The 17,186-nt window shown below is 37.5% G+C and overlaps 2 protein-coding genes and 1 pseudogene across 2 annotated transcripts in view; 2 read left to right on the forward strand and 1 right to left on the reverse strand.

The window, feature by feature from the left end:
* Positions 1 to 70, reverse strand: part of LOC131773228 (capping protein inhibiting regulator of actin dynamics-like) — a 2,780-nt gene extending 2,710 nt beyond the window's left edge. Inside the window, exon 1 of the mRNA XM_066172564.1 lies at positions 1 to 70. This exon is cut by the window's left edge and continues 68 nt beyond it. The gene's annotated coding sequence lies outside the window, so the exon portion shown is untranslated.
* The window catches only part of LOC136283507 (uncharacterized), a 5,794-nt pseudogene extending 5,527 nt beyond the window's left edge, over positions 1 to 267 (forward strand).
* The window catches only part of LOC131789031 (tetratricopeptide repeat protein 28-like), a 15,567-nt gene extending 6,362 nt beyond the window's left edge, over positions 1 to 9,205 (forward strand). Inside the window, exon 2 of the mRNA XM_059106103.2 lies at positions 4,303 to 9,205. Within this exon, the coding sequence (XP_058962086.2) occupies positions 4,320 to 7,235 (2,916 nt within the window). The 5' untranslated portion in view covers positions 4,303 to 4,319 and the 3' untranslated portion in view covers positions 7,236 to 9,205. The remainder of the gene's footprint in view (positions 1 to 4,302) is intronic.
* The last annotated feature ends 7,981 nt before the right edge of the window (positions 9,206 to 17,186 follow it).

The following is a 17,186-nucleotide window of genomic DNA, read 5'->3' on the forward strand; positions in this document are numbered from 1 at the left end:
AGTTTTCAGCTCTACGTGACAGTGTCACGGTCATGACGCATGCGCATTGCTCAGTAATTGGAAATCTCGTACTCGTAGTCGTACTCGGAGTCGAATCTAAAGGTCCCTACTGACAGAAGCAACTTGAATAGTAAGGTTGAGTATCTAAGCTTAGCTCTTCCGTTAAATATCCTGTTTCTGTTATTGGTTTTTACTGGGTTCAATACTTGTAAAGTACGATCACAGGCGGCCCAAGCTCACGTCTCGAGAAGAGATGAAGTCTTTTGACATGGATAACAGTGATGGTAAAGCAAGCTTAAAACGGCAGAAATCGCCAGAAACTACGACGGATGCACAGGGCATGAGTAAGTTTTATTGATTTTACGTGTAAAATATTCATATTTCGAAATATTTATCGTTGTAAATCGACCATATTTCGTTCCCCATACTATTCCTTATAACGTGTTCAAATTTTCAACGGTTCCTCCCGTAACTTAACACCGAGTCACACAACGCGTGACGCGTTCATGAATTCATCGTTGGCTTTTTCTCGAGACGTGAGCTTGGTATACCACAATATGAAAGGAATAGGCAATCCAAATGACTTGAAACAAATAATGCATATTGGAAGTAAACTGTATAGCAGTTTGTCACAATTATCAAGACAATCATTTTTACTGCTAAAAGATTTACCATCAATGCTGACAGTACTAGAGGAAGACTACCAGCTAGAATACAGTAAAAGTTACACTGGTAATGTCCATGGTGAACCTACCATTGAGGGATATCAATTCTGAATGGGCCTGAAAAGAGCCTTTGAGTCATTGATATCTGAATGATATAGGTCATATATTTAAACAGTTGGATGTATTGCTGTGAGTATTAGTTACTGTGCTGATGATGGCCATTTTAAGTGTTTGACTCACATGCTAGAGATGGTTATGGTAAAAGTCACTCTTGAGGGACATGTATTCTATAAGATGTATCATCGACAGACAACTTAGTGTATCACTTTCAAAGTTTATATGGAGCAACTGATCTGTATGAACTAAAAGGTTAACAAATTACAAAATATGATGTGGCAATAAGCAACAATGTAAGAAAGGTAATAAAAGATATCAGGTCAATACAAGCGTTACAAAGACCACTGTTTTGCAGTAGTTCTTTATTCTACATTACTCAATCATTTCACCTTGTTGTTACTGGAACTCAAATACCTTAGATGCAATTATTGAAAATGGATCTCAGCTTAACAATACAATACAGTAAGTAATGCTTAACATCTGTTACCCTGCCTGACAGTGTTACAATTTTTGGCACTAACGTAAATGTACACATTAATGAAGTAAGTCACAGAGAATTAAGTAATTTAACTGAAAGCAGAATATCTTTTGCGACCTTGATTTTAGGGAACCACACTGGGAAAACAGGTAATGTGGATTTCGAGTCACTGTATAGCTTGTATTTATCAACAAAATACAAAAGTAAAGCAACTGTTTTCTCTTCTGACATATGAAGACAGTCATTCACTTGCAATGAAACAGACAATACACATTCATGGTGTGGATAATCTAGTAGAGGAAATTAATTTTATTCAAAATAAACAGGAATGCCAGACTATGGAATATGATATACAATTTATTTGCTGTTCATGTAAAATTGCTGAAATTGAAAGGAAACACTTCGTGTGGAAAACACAGAAAAAAACATATATGACAGCATGGAACCTGTTGCCAATTGGTGTATTCAGTATTGTTTTCTGTATTGCCAGCTATTCAATCTGTTTTAGCCCAGTTGGTTGGCAAAGCAGTGGTCCTAACAATAATCATTGGAGATTTTATCTCAACTTGAGCATCCCATGAACAAAATAATAGAGAAACATATTTCATACATTTGTACAAGGCCATACAGATCAATGAGTGGGATAACATCATGATTATTAATAATTGAAAAAAGTAAACAAGTTTCTGGCTGAAACAAATTTTGGCAGTTGTGTTAATGTGTATGTACTGATGCCTTCAATGTTAATTATTTTGCAAATAAAGTAAGTCACTTAAAGTATCAAACTTAAAGTATTCTTTTGGTAGAGAGGCCTGTGGTTCTGGACAGAGGTTTTCTGTAAGTTTCTTGTGGATAATCTAGTAGAGGAAATTAATAATATTCAAAATAAACAGGCATGTCAGACTATGGAATATGATATACAATTTATTTGCTGTTCATGTAAAATTACTGAAATTGAAAGGAAACACATCATGAGAAAACGCAGAAAAAAACATTTGTATAACAGCATGGAACCTGTTGCCAAAAAAAGGCCTCTAGAAGACATTAAAAGAAAATATTCAACTATGGATGCTAGAAAGAAGAAAAAATTACTTTCCTAACTCAATGAGAAATTAATGAAAGCCAGATCGGTTGAATTGTGTGTTAACCAGTTTAAGAGGAAAATAAGAGAAGGCCCTAATTTATATGAACTGTCTGTAATTGAATACTTTATAAGAAATCAGTAATAACATGCATAAACGAGAAGTACCCTTGCCAAACATATTTCAATACTCAACAGTCATTTGACGGAAAACAGTGTATGTGCAACACGTCATTAAAAGGTCATAAAAGGAAAATTACCATGTCAGGCTGAAGTGAATAATATGTATGTGTATGAAATACCCCTAAAACTATCCTCATTAGAAAAACTAGAACAAATACAAATAGCTCAACAAATAGTATTTGAAAAGATTGTGGTCATGCATAAAGGACAACAGAGAAAAATTAAGGGTGCAATATGCAATGTACCTGTAGAATGTGATCAGACATGTAATCAACTCCCTCATCCACCTGATAGATCTTGTATAATAATACTTAAGCTTAAGATAAAGTTACAATCTAGAGGAGATGTTTATTTTCAAGCATCACAACCAGAGTTAATACAGCAAGTTCTTAACTGGCTCAAAGTACATAATCCATTGTACAATTTGTAGATATACTAGCTGATATTAACAATATTGATAGTAACCTCACAACTTTACAAAATGATGCAGACGATAACGATACACATCAACAAGCTACATCAAACAATGTCACAACAGATAGTGATCCTGCTTTGGAGTTTGATGCAAGAGAAAATGATAAATTAACTAGTAATGCAGAAGAAAACGATGACCCCTTAAATGAATATAGAGCCCCAAATCTTAGAGTCAATTATACCAAACTATCCAGTGGTGAATGCTCAAGTAAAGCGCTCGATACGAAGCCCGAGTGAACGTTCCTCGAGTGTCTAGATAATTTGAAATCCAACCTTATGGATATTTTCATCTGGAGGCTGACCGTTACTCCTTAGGCTTAGTAACGATTTATCTTTATATAAGAAATATTTGAGAAAATAGTATTAAATAAAATCTCTCTTTTCCTCTGGAGACCTGAAGTCACCTGCCCTATATCGCTTCTTGCAAATATGTCAATAATTTTGCATCTTAAGATGAATTTTCTTTTTTCGTGAAATTTGCGATTGATGGGAAGATGTTACCTCAATCATGTAAACTATATTTCCTATTATAAAATGTTCAGAGTAATAGGCGTGGTGATTGGTCAGAACAAGTTCATTATATTTCCATAAAGGACGCGCCTTACGTTACACGAGTGCACTGAAGAGATATAATACACGCATTCTACGTCATCGGTACGAGCGCACGCAATTCATGATACATTTTATAAAAGAAATAAAAAAACTTGTTCCTCAAGCATTGTTGAGTTATATAAGCGTTTGGGAATTTTTAAGAACACGTGAGTTGTGCGAGAAGCACTAGCCTCCTCATTCTGTTATTTTACTGAGCATAATGAATTTAGCATAATGAACTGTTTTGTGATGGCAAAGGACTCTTATAGATTATCCATAGGGATTTTTTTTTTTCATTTTTCATTTAGATTGCTCATTAAACTGTAATAAATAGATAAATAAATGAATCAATCAGTTATGAGGAACAAAACAAATGGAATGGATAAAAATTTCACACCCATGTTAAATGAGGTCGGGCCAAGTGAAATGGTTTTCCAAGGGAGAGGTTAAAAAGCTATAATAATAATCCCAGAGAAAAACCCCAGGAATTTGTCAAAGGTTTTGATATGCATATCAGACTGAATGAAAAAACAATTTTTATGACAACGAAGTATGTACTCTCTTTGTTCTCCGCGTTCATTTTAGGTGTTCAGACGATATACTGCTGCCGGTGCTTTGAATGTTATAAGAATAGTTAGTAATACCCTCTTGCTTATGTTGAAATCGTGAGACAATGAAGGGTTGATTCACTAATTCTTTGAATTTTTCCACAGATTTGGAGACATCCACAATGAAGAAATTCCACATAGCTTGCACGGTTGCAGACTTTCTGTTCAACAGTCATCTATATCACAAAGCTATTGTTATGTACAGGGAGACCCAAGTCTTGTTGAGAGGAAGTAAAGTCAAATATAGTAGCCACCTAGAAATTGTGTTACATTACAAACTAGCATGTTCATACGTGGGTATAAATGAGTTCAAGGAATCATTAGAAAGCTATCGGCATCTTTTAAAATTCAACGAAGAAGTTGGAGATAAAGAGTGGGATGTAACAGCGTTCAGAGGCATCAGTGACGTGCACAGCTCAATGGGTCAACACGCTCAGTCGATTTTCTTTTCACGAAAATTGCTTCAAATTGTTCAAAACAGTGAGGATAAAGAAGAAGCAATAGAGGTATATTTAAGAATGGGTGATTCTTATCACAATTTGGGAAAGCGGGATAAATTCATCGAGTGTTACAATAACGCCCTGAAAATCTGCAGAGAGATCGGCAACAAAAAAATGGAAGGAGACATCCTATTTGCGCTTGGAAGCACATACACATATCTTCTTCATTTCCCAGAAGCAATCAAATGCCTGGAAGAGTCATTGGAAATATTCAAGAAATTTGGCAAATACAAAGCAGAAGGAAAGTCATACCAATGTCTTGGAATGACCTATCAAGAGAAGGGCGATTATGACAAGGCGCTAGAATGCCATTTCAAGTCACTAGAACTGATGGCAGAACACGGAGATGAGGAGGATGTAGGTGTTTCTTACAATAACATCGGCGTTACCTATTATACCATCTCCAGGAACTATGAAGCACTGGATTATTTCACAAAGTCACTCACTATTATGAAAAAATGTGCAGAAAAGACAAAATTGGGAAAAGCTCATCACGGCCTAGGCCTTTGTTATGCGGGGCTCGGTCGCTATGCGAAAGCCATCGAACACCAGTTACAAGCAGTGAAAATCCTGGAAGAAACTGGAGCCATGTTCGAAATAGGTCGAGCCAGAAGTTTGTTAGGGGGCATATACAAGGGAATCGGCCAAAGAAAGGAAGCGATGAATAATTTTAAAAAAGCCATTAAATGTAGTCGGACTAGTGGTGACAGGAAAGTGGAGTCAAATGCCTACCGTGGTCTCGGGGACGTGAGTGTTTGTTTAGGAAACTATTCTCAAGGGGAAACGTATTTCCAAAAAGCCCTTAAAATCGCGAAGGAAACTGGAGATAAAAACCAGGAGGCAAATAGCTACTCAGGCCTTGGTTTCTTCTACATGGCTTGCGGTCGATTTAAAGAATCTTTAGACAACTTTAACTTAGGAATTCCCATTATGCAAGAAATGGGAATTGAGGGTGATTTAGCAGGAACGTTGATTAATGCTGGATCTACATACCAAGCTCTTGGAAACCTGAAAAAAGCGAAGGAATTTCAAGAGAAAGCCCTCAAGATAGCAAGAAAAATTGGAGACAAAGAAAGAGAACAGGAAGCTCTCCACTTCTTAGGGATCTGTCACAGTAAGGATGGAGAGTCAAAGAAGGCGTATAATTGCTTTTCTGAGAGCATTGCTTGCGCTGAAAAGAATCGTGAACTACTTCAGGACGAACATAAACTTTCAATGGACAACCTAACTTTTATCAGCTATGAATGTTTATGTTCGCTTTACATAAGTCAAGGACTTTTTCGTCAGGCACTGTGTGCCGCAGAGCGTGGACGTGCTCGAGCTCTTGGCGACTTACTGTCCAAGAAATATGGAAGCCAAAGGAACAACTCACACGAATTTTATCTGAATACTGTCAGGGAAATTTCTATCAGGAACCAAAGTACGATCCTCTTCATAGCCAAGCCTTATGGTAAAAGGGAATTATATTCGTGGGTTTTGGAGGATGCAGAAATTCAATTTAAGTCTTGGCAATTCAAAACGACAGAAAGCCCCATCGACTTGCTTACGAATTTGCAAAGAGGAAAATCTGTGCCTGAATGCGAAGATCGCTCATTGATGGCTTACTATAGATTAAAATCATCATCTAAGGAAATAAAAGACAAAAGCAGACAGCGTCTCTTGGAAGAAGAAGAGGAAGAGGAAGAAAAGGAAGATACTACCCTGTACCAGTTGTATAATGATATTTTCGCCCCTATTGCTGATCTTATTCATCGTCGAGACATCATCATTATCCCGGAAGGTGAGGATTTTATGGTGCCATTTTGCGCATTGTGTGATGGCAACGACAAATTCCTGTCAGAGGCCTTCCGAATCCGCCTGATTCCATCACTGACAGCACTAAAGATGATCCAGGACAGTCCTGAAGTCTATCACAGTGCAACTGGGGCGTTAATCGTTGGTAATCCCTCTGTTCCCCCCCAAACAAAGTTGCTATCATTGCCAGGAGCAAGAAGAGAAGCACTGGAAATTGCAGAATTGTTGGGTGTGTCGGCTACTGTAGGAGATGAAGCCACCAAAAAACAGGTTCTCCGACGGATTCAGGATGTCAGTTTGATCCACATTGCTGCCCACGGTGATGCAGAAAGAGGAGAAATTGCCCTTGCCTCAAATTGTCCATCGAGACGAACTCTTAGGAAGGAAGACTTTATGCTTACCATGGAAGACGTCGCGAAAGTTGGTACCCGAGCCAAGCTGGTTGTACTCAGCTGTTGTCACAGTGGTAAGGGACAGATCATGAAATCAGAGGGAGTTGTGGGTATCTCTCGTGCATTTTTGGCAGCGGGAGCTCGCTCAGTGCTGGTTACCCTGTGGGCCGTGGATGACCGAGCAACGAAAGAGTTCATGATTCGTTTCTACGGACACCTGAAGTGTGATAAACTGAGTGCTAGTGAAGCTCTTCACCAGACTATGAGGTGGATGAGAGATTCCAAGAGGTACAGAGTCAATGAGTGGGCACCATTTGTTTTGATCGGAGATGACGTCACGCTGAACTTATGAAAAATGTATTACTTTCGAGCTGCGCCACAAAGCAATCGTTGATCAGGTGCGAAAGTTTTGCTATCTCAGTGATCGTGTAAATAGATCGTACCAGCTTATTATTTAAAACGTGACCGATTGGCGAGGACGCCACTCTGGATTTATGAGAGATGCTACAATATTTTAGTGAACAACAAAATAGTCATTATCAGGTTCATAGTTTTGTTTGTTTATGGATGGTGTACATAAGACTTGAATAATTTTTTAATATTGATGTTTCAGTTGGTGAATGTTTAGATTTATAAACTCAACTAACACTGAGAAACCTTCAACTGGTCACGACTTTAATCAAACTCTACTATTAAGAAATTGTAACTAATTAGCTGGGAAATATGGAAAGTCTTGTCGCATTCAGTAATCCATAAAGTTGTAAGAAAATTGTGTCAATAGCTCATTCAGGACTATTACCGTTTTGTGGCAAAAAATTATAGAAGTGACGTTTTCCATTTTAATTTTTTAAAGGACTTAATTTTTTTAATTTAAGGTTGTCACACTTTGCATCAGAGAAAAAAGTGTAAAAGGTCGTGTAAAATACCCTATAGCTTTCAAAATCAAAATGGAAGAGGGTGCACTTAGTCTGTAACAAAGTCGATGCTAGAGTCGATTTGTGCAAACAACTAGACTTTCAAAATGAGACCAAAAAAAATAATAATTAAAGTGCAATGAGTCAGCAAACTGAATGTAGGGCCAATGGACGAAACCATATATAGTACGTATTTAAAAGTATCATTCAAAGTTAAGTAAAGGTACAGTTAAATCAATAAAGTTATAACTAAATATCTTATAAACTGAATTTGTAACAATTTCGCACCAATAATAAAGGGACCACTAGAACAGGTATTTTCATTCGCCCTTCAACGTTTTATCATTTTCATTCGTGCTGTTAGTATAGCTATCCTGAAGGGTATTGCCTCTTAGGAATTTCAAAGGAAAGAGAGGGTTAACGAATATAAGCAGTAGGGATGTTTTGAGCAATCATTGTAAATAGCTTTTTAGTTTTAAATTTTTAACCTGAAGAAGGCCGAACAGCTGAAACGTCGTGCATTAAACTCATCCAGAACTGTGTTTAATTAATTGTTTAGTGACTGCTTAAATCAATACCCAACATATTCGACTTTTGAAATATTTTCTGTCAGAAGTTATGAACATGAAAGAAACAAAAAATGATATTGGTACTGTTGTCTTAATGTACATTTATCAATCCACATGGGTTTGTATTTGTATTTTGTAATTACCATCAGTGTGGTTTTCTGAAAAGTTTTCTTTTACATTTCCTTACGGCTTAATTTTGTCTGCAAGAAAATACTCTCAGATGGGGAGGAAACTGTTGTATCACCATTGTCATTTTACAGTATTGTTAGCCTTGAAAATCTGTTTAAGTGAGATCGAGTTTCAAAAAGTTATTAGCATAAAATATTTCAGGGTAGGAATGCCATGTCAAAACAAAATATTCTTCACACATATGTTCACAACATTGAGTGCTGTTATCTGCGTTGTAATTTAGCAGAGTACAGTGCTCATTGTGCTGTTTCTTTGTAGTTGGAATTTGAAGAGTGTGCTTACACTAGTTTCCAGGCTTAACCTGTGGAATATTCTGTAGTTTCTTAAGTACTGTTTTGATGTATTTGTATCTTGGTCAAAGCATGGACTCTGCTCGAAGTTCCACAAGCTGCAACTTGTTACCTGCTTAGCTGTCTTTGCAGCAGTGGCTATTATTGGCGTTGGTACCTTCACCTTGCTGTTTGTGGGTGATCTGCTGCAAATCACCAGCCCCAGGCAAGAAAATCAACCTCAAAGACTTTGAGGACAAGTTTTCATATGATGGGGAGTTTGAAGCTCCAGCTTTGGAACATAAGGTTCCCATTGAGAAGCAGAAGCTGGTCATTGATGCATGAAAACACCCATTTTAAAAAATGCACTTGTAATTGTTAAACTTAGCTAGTTATCTTTTTTCTTTTTTGTACTGGTGAGGTGCTCTATTTGTCTGACCTAGTCGAGTTGTTACATATCAAGCATGATTAATTGTAATGAAACTGTATGTGTGCTGGTATTTAGTATGATTTAATAAAGTCAAAAAGTTCAAATCTGGTGAGTGAGCTCTGATAGGTGAAGGTTTTCCATTGAGTTTGTTTGGCCCAGGGCTTCAAGCAGCTTTCTTTGCTTTCTAACTTAAAATCTCAAAGCATATGTTATCTATTGTGAACTCAAAGCTATTATTTCTGAATATATTTACTGTTATTAATGAGTACAGGAGCAATCAACTGAGTAAAATATCACCCTCTAGAAAGTTAAGGTCAAAACATATATTTTTTGTTAAGCTTGTGTACTATCCACTCTGTCAGAAAATCAAGAATTGTACCAGTATTTGTGACTTGTGTTATTTTAAGCTTGCATATTAAGGTTGGTGAACAGGAGAGGATAAGACTGTAACTTGTTCCACCAATTCTGTGGGCAAACTACCATAAATTGTGTTGGGAAATACAGCGAAAAAAAAAATGAATGATCCTAAACCTACTAAACAGTCTCTGGCACCCCTATTTCCATTCCAGAAAAATTCATAGAGAGCAAAAATTTGGAGCCCTTGTGACCATGATGACAAAGTCTTAATCACTGTCACTGAATGGTTTAAAGTTCACAGAGAGACCACTGTTGCTTGAGATTGGTGGCAGGAACTAGTTTCCATACCTTTTTGCCATTGTACTGACGTTATTTTTGCATGTTTGTTCAGCTTAAGTAGGACGCCTTTTTTTTCTTTTGATAGATTGCAAAGCAATGCTTTCTGAGATGTTATCTTTTAGTGTCTGATATCTGGTCTTTTTTTCAATGTGACAGATAAAATAGATATTTGAATTGTTTTGTTTGAATAATGACCAGTTTACTTGCTATTTCATTTTACATGATTGTACATCTGTAAGTGGTAAAATCGATTAAGTTATAAAAACTTTTGTTTGTATATATAGATGATAGATGTAGACACTTGTTCTAAAATAAATGTGCATGTCGCGCTGTGGAAAAGTGGGTTTCGAGTCTGTCTACACTGAATTTTTTTTTGTTAACCACATTTTTGTGGGGTTTTTGCCTTACTCTTGGTGCAAGCCCAGGCTGAGTGACTATGGTTCGTTGTCTCATTCTCCGGCCCACTAAGTGATACGTCGCTCTCCTGTCAAGTGCAGTATGAGCTTGAGTTGCACATGACTTCTAACTTTGCTCTCTCCTTGTGAATTTTACTCTTTGCAATATTTGGTACTATTCATAACTACAGTAAACCCTATTAAATATTAAATCTAGTTTCAACAGGCAGAGGGGATTCATTTATAAAGCTGACTCTCACTGAAGGCCCGGTTTTTCTATAAAACTATAATCAGACTAACCCCTTGTTTTCTCTTCCTTGTTGTTGGTTCCTCAGTTATCTTTCCACGTCATTCGTTCATATTGCTCTGTTTTCTTCTTCATAACCTTTATAATGCATTTTCTCTCCTTCGACAGCAGTTCATCCCCCATCTGAGCGGTTCGATGTTTTGCTATAAAGTTGAAAGAGGTCAGCGGACTAGTTTGCAGAGTAAGTAAGTCAGTGCAAGACTATGGCAAATACGCGTTAACTTCACGTGAGTCAAATACCAAAGTATCGCCACAAATAGTAACTAATTCCTAGAGTGAAACTAAGTGAGAGGTGACAGAGGTTGGCATACATCACTATTCACTATCTATGTTACAAAACTATCCGAGAAAATTATGGTAATCGCTGTTGGAGCAAAGGCCGGAAGTAGGGGGAAGTGCGTTTTTAGTTTCGTTTGCCGAAGTCTGTTGACACTATAATGGCAGAAATACAACTAACGACTTACGATTTCATCAACTTTCCTCCAAGTTGAAGTTTCTTTTCTTTCTTAACATCCTTAACCGCAAGATAGTCTAATTACTGGAGATTTATTCGTTTCTTTGCTCGAATGTATCTATCTGATTATCAGCACGCTGTGTGTATATTTATGCGAGGAAATAATCTCAAGTTGTTCGATTGAATGAAGGGTTACCAACCGAGTTACACTTTTAAACTACCTACCTCCTTGACGGATACAAGAGCAGGTAAACAAAGAACCGACCCACGTTCAATAACGAGCAATAACTCTTCACCAGGTCCTCTCTAATTCATAAGAAACCGGGGGCTGGCCATTACGCCTTTGAATAAATCAGTAATAATTTGTCTTTAATGATCAGAAATATATATTTCCTTTTTAACATATTGAGTCACTTACCCACAGACAACTTCTTACTGGACTGTAATTTTAACTTTTAGGATCTGTCGCTGAAAATAGATATTCGATTGATATTTTGCTATATTTGTGATTAAAAATCATCCGGCTCCCACGTGTTTCCTTTTAAGCGTTCAGACAATAAACTGCTGGCTGTTGTGAGCATTATTCGATAAACAAATAGATTCCAGGTTGTTATGCGTCTGTTTAGAATTAAGTAGAAAACAGATGACGTCATCGTGTGGTAAATAAAAGTGGCACACAAGGCTCAGCTGAGTGTGTCACTGATGTTCTTACTACATTTTGACGTCTTCTGTGATCCATTTCTGCACAAAACCACGGCAACATAGAATATATTCGTCTATTTCATAAAAAAGGGGGAAAAATATGCTAATAGTGACGTCATTCATGCATCTGTCCTCTAATAGATCATCGGTAAGAACCAATCAAGGCGTGTAGGACTCAGCTTATCATATAAATGGTCACACTGTCTTGCTTCTGTGGTAATCGTGGTGTGGTGAAGGGCTAATTTTGGTTACCTTCTCCACAGATTCGAAGAAATCCAAAATGAAGAAATTCTTCATAACATGCAAGGTAGCAGACTTCCTGTTCAACAGCCATCTGTATCACAAAGCTATTGATATGTACATGGAGGTCCAAGTCTTGTAGAAAGGAAGTAAAGTGGAAGAGCGAGATAAATTCATCGAGTGTCACAGGGACGTACTAAAAATCTGTGGAGAGATCGGAGATAGACGAAAGGAAGTAGAAATATTTTGTACGCTCGGTAGCACCTACAAAGACCTCACTAATTTCTCAGAAGCAATCAGATACCTAGAAAATTCCTTGCAAGTATTGAAAGAAATCGGCGAATCCAAAGAAGAGGGAGGCTCATATCAAGCTCTGGGCATGACCTACCACGAGAAGGGTGATTTTGGCAAAGCTCTCGAATACCATTTCAAGTCTTTGGAGTTGATGATGAAACATGGAGAAGAAGTCGATGTGGGTGTCTCCTATAGCAACATTGGTACTAGTTACAATGCGATCGGTAAACACAGCGAAGCACTTGAGCATTTTGAAAAGACTCTTGAAATTATGAAAAAAATGTGGAGACAAAGTAGCACTAGGCAAAGCCCACCACGGTCTTGGCATGTGCTTTACTTCGCTCGGTCGGTTCGCTTCGGTTCGCTGATGCCATAAAACACCAGGTTAAAGCAGTGAATATCCTAGTGGAAACTAGATTCATATTCGAAATGGGTCGAGCCTTTGCTGCGCTGGGAAGGTCTTACAACAGAATCCAGGACAGTCCTGAAGACTATCACAGTGTAACTGGGGCGTTAATCGTTGGTAATCCTTCTCTTCCCCCACAAACAAAGTTACCATCATTGCCGGGAGCAAGAAGAGAAGCACTGGAAATTGCAGAATTGTTGTGTGTGTCGGCTACTGTAGGAGACGAAGCCACCAAAAAATAGGTTCTCGAACGGATTCGGGATGTCCGTTTGAGCCACATTGCTGCCCAGGGTGATTCAGAAAGAGGGAAAATTGCTCTTGCCTCAAGTTTTCCATCCAGACGAACTCTAAGGAAGGATGACTTCATGTTTACCATGGAAGACGTTGCAAAAGTTGGTACCCGAGCGAAGCTGGTTGTACTCAGATGTTGTCATAGTGGTAAGGGACAAATTATGACATCAGAGGGAGTTGTGGGTATCTCTCGCGCCTTTTTGGCAGTGAGAGCTCGCACAGTGCTGGTTACCCTGTGGGCCGAGAATCCAAGAGGTACAGAGTCAAGGACTGGGCACCATTTGTTTTGATCGGAGATGACGTCACTCTGGACTCATTAAAAAGTGTTATACCTTTGAACTGCCTAACAGAAACAATCTTTCATCAGTTCCAAAACTTTAACTATCTTACTAATAGTGTATATAGGTTTTTTATCATTTAAGCCGGCATTTTGAGAGTAACATGCAGTTGTTGATGGTCAGTCAACGTTCAACACACATCGAGAAATCTTTAACTGCTTAAGATCAAGATGAAACTTTCCCTATTGATTTTGTTGATGGTGATGGTCTTTATTTTTTCTCAGATATCCGATCTAACGTGAGGTCAAAATTATTTAGCGATGGTTCTGAAATTTTCTCAAGGTTATGAATACAGCGGACCTCGATATCGTAAAAAATATATAGAACAAATATTACTGTTGCAGTGCTATACAAATTTTAGTCGGTTAATTTTGAGCACCATGACGAGAAGTCTATCCAAACCAACTGTCCCAAACGGAACTTCTTTATTCAAAATTATGTTAAGAATTTTCCAAGAACAATGTTTTTGAGGATGAGTTATAAACATGATGTATAGTAACCTACATCATTTTCTCTTTGCAGTTAACGTCGAATATAATTTTAACAGAAGTGAGTACATGTAAACCATAAATCAGGAAATGCGAAAATCCTGTAACAAAAAAAAAATAGCTTTTCTTTGATTACTCATGTAGTGTTTTTTGTTGAAAATTTTTTATGTAGGCAGAAAACTGCGATAAGTTTGTTATAGAGCCAAAATACACAATCAGTCAGTTTTCATTGGAGGAGAACGAAGAATATCTAATTTAATTTTTGGCTTTGCTTATTTGCTTGAAATTGCATGAGCCAGTAGTTTAGTTGTGTTAACCCTTTAACTTCCAGGAGTGATTGACACGTAACGTTTCCTTATATTACCCATACATTATCCAGCAAACAGGTATATACTTGTATTGTTCTAACGCCAAATTTCCGTAACTAATTTGTATGGAAATGTGTAACAGCTAGAGGGGAGAACGAACAATTGGTTCATGAGAGAGGGGTTAACGAGGGATACCTACGGCTGAGCCACAAAAGCATCGTGTCGTTCACATCTTCTGGAGAAATTTACAGTTTCTTGCGATGATCATATGTTTATATTACTAAATTACGTAATGTCAAATCCAGAATAATCTACATTTATTTTAAATGTGGGGTATTTTTTTTTTTTTGTTTTTTTTGGAGCCTACAGGCCACAGTAAGGCCGGAGACACGTTCTTCGATAAAATGCTTTTACTCAAAAAATTAAAATAAATTCTCTTGTGGAAGTCTTCCTAAACAGGTCTTCAATGGTCACGACCTGAATCCAATCAAAAAACTTACCAGGGAATCAATGTGTGAACCATTGACATAAAGTTGTTCCTCTGTTATAGGAGCTAAGAGAAATTTTGTCATGGTTAGGTACTAAGCGGTATCCAAAACCAAAGTGATTACAACGGCCAATTAATGAAAGTTTAGAATCATCACTAGGCAATTAGAACTAAAAGTAAAAAAAAAACAAAAGAAAAAACAGGTAAAGTGCTTGAGGCGTGGGAAAACGTGTGGAACCAAGTTGCTATTGGCTTTAGTTTTACATCTGATTGGCTGAGATGGTGGTGCGAATTTTATAGACCAATCATGAAGCGAAGAAAAGCCAAACTAAAGCAACTTTTATGGCTTTTGACACTAAATTAAAAACTGATTTAATGCAAACATGTTCTTGAAGAGGGATTATCACACCCAGAGACCATCCTGTTATAAATGTGTGTGAGAGAACTAGAGGGAGCTTAATGGACTTTCGTTTGCTGTAATGAAATCTTTCCTATCATCTTTGTCTTGGATGGAGAACTCAGCGTGTATCTAGACATTGTGCCATCAGAAAATTTGTTTTACAAATTAGTTCAATCGAGCAAAACTTCTCTGTTTTTTCCAGGCACATGGCTGTGTTGGTAACGAGTGAACGAGATCAGTCTGGAAATCGATTTCAAATATCCTGGGCGATTCGAAGCGGCGCGTCATTTCAGGAAGATACTTGGACACTTAATTCTAAAAATATCAAAGTTGTACACAAAACTTTCTCGTAGCCGCGCCAACGTTCCATAGTTACGGGTATGAGTGCGCTTTCCTTATAAGGATGTGACTGATAGGACAGCACACAGGTGCCAAAGATAAAGCCATTCATCCGCACACACCACTGCGCACGTAATCGGCGCATCAGTTAAGCCCCTCTCTTTTCCATTATTTAAATTGTGTTCGTTGAACCAACAAGTTCGAGTCTGATCAGGACCACAGTGAACTCTGATAGGTGAAGGTTTTCTTTTGAGTTTGTTTCGCCCAGGGCTTCATGCGACTTTCTTTGCTTTCCAACTTAAAATCTCAAAGCTGTGTTATCCATTGTGAACTCAAAGCTGATATTTCTGAATATAATTATTGTTATTGATGAGTACTGGAGCAATCATCCAAGTAAAACATCACCCTCTGGAAAGTTAAGGTAAAATATATTTTTTTTGTCAGGCTTGTGTACCATCCACTCTGTCAGACAATCAGGAATTGTACCAGTATTTGTGACTTGTGTTATTGAAAGGTTGCATTTTAAGGTTAGTGAACAGGAGAGGATAAGACTATAACTTGTTCCACCAATTCTGCGAGCAAACTAAGACAAATTGGGTCGGAAAATACAGCTAACAAAAAATTACGATCCTAAACCTACTAAACAGTCTCTGGTACCCCTACTTTCATTTCAGAAAAATTCATGGAGAGCAAAATTTTGGAACCCTTGTGACCATGATGATAAAGTCTTTGTCACTGTCACTGAATTTGTTAAAGTTCATAGAGAGATCACTGTCGCTTGAAATTGGTGGCAGGAACTAGTTTTCATACCCTTTTCCCATTTTACTGACCTTGTTTTGCATGTTGGTTCAGCTTAAGTAGGACGCCTTTTTTTCGTCTTTTGTTAGAGTGCAAAACAACCTTTCTGAGGTGTTGTCTTTTAGGGTCCCATATCTAGTCTTATCTTTAATGAGACCGACAAAATAGATATTTGAATTGTTTTTTTTTAATAATGACCAGTTTACTTCCCATTGCATTTTACATGTACATCTGTAAGTGGTAAAATTGATTAAGTTTAATAACTTCTGTTTGTATATATGGATGTAAACACTTGTTCTGAAATAAATGTGCATGTCATGCTGTGGAAAAGTGGATTTTGAGTTTGTTCGCATTTAATTTTATCTGTGATTTTGTCTTCTAACACTGGGTGCAAGCCCAGGCTGATTCATTTATAGTTCGTACTTTTCTTCTCTGCCTCACATAGTCATATATTGTTCTCCTGTAAAATTAAATATGAGCTTGATGGGAGAACACGATTTCTGCCTGTGCAGTATCCTTGGTGATTTTACTCTGTAACGTTCGGATACTAATTGTAACTACGTAAAATTAAGTCAATCAAATAAACAATCTTGTTTCAAGAGGCGACATTGCCTGATACATAGATTTACAGTTTACAGTACTTCTGTATCAAATTAAAGTGTTACTTTCACTTACTCGATTGTCTTTTCTCGTCTATAGTTTAAATTTCCTTTTTTTTCTCTTTATGTTTTTTATCACGCATTTGCACATTCCTTCGGCACCAGTTCTTTTCCCATCTTTTCAGTACGATTTTCTGCAACAGCGATGCAAGAGGTCAGCAGGCTGAATCGCCAAAAGAGTAGGTGGCAAGCGGGTGTTAACATCACTCGATTCAAATAGCAAAGCATCGCGTTTCCTAAAATGAAACTGTAAGAGTGCAACTAAATGAGAGTTGACAGAGGTTGGTATACATAACTATTCACTACCAGGAGCCCATTACTTAATATAAT

Source organism: Pocillopora verrucosa, chromosome 9 (genome assembly GCF_036669915.1).
Source record: "Pocillopora verrucosa isolate sample1 chromosome 9, ASM3666991v2, whole genome shotgun sequence".
Lineage (NCBI taxonomy): Eukaryota > Metazoa > Cnidaria > Anthozoa > Scleractinia > Pocilloporidae > Pocillopora > Pocillopora verrucosa.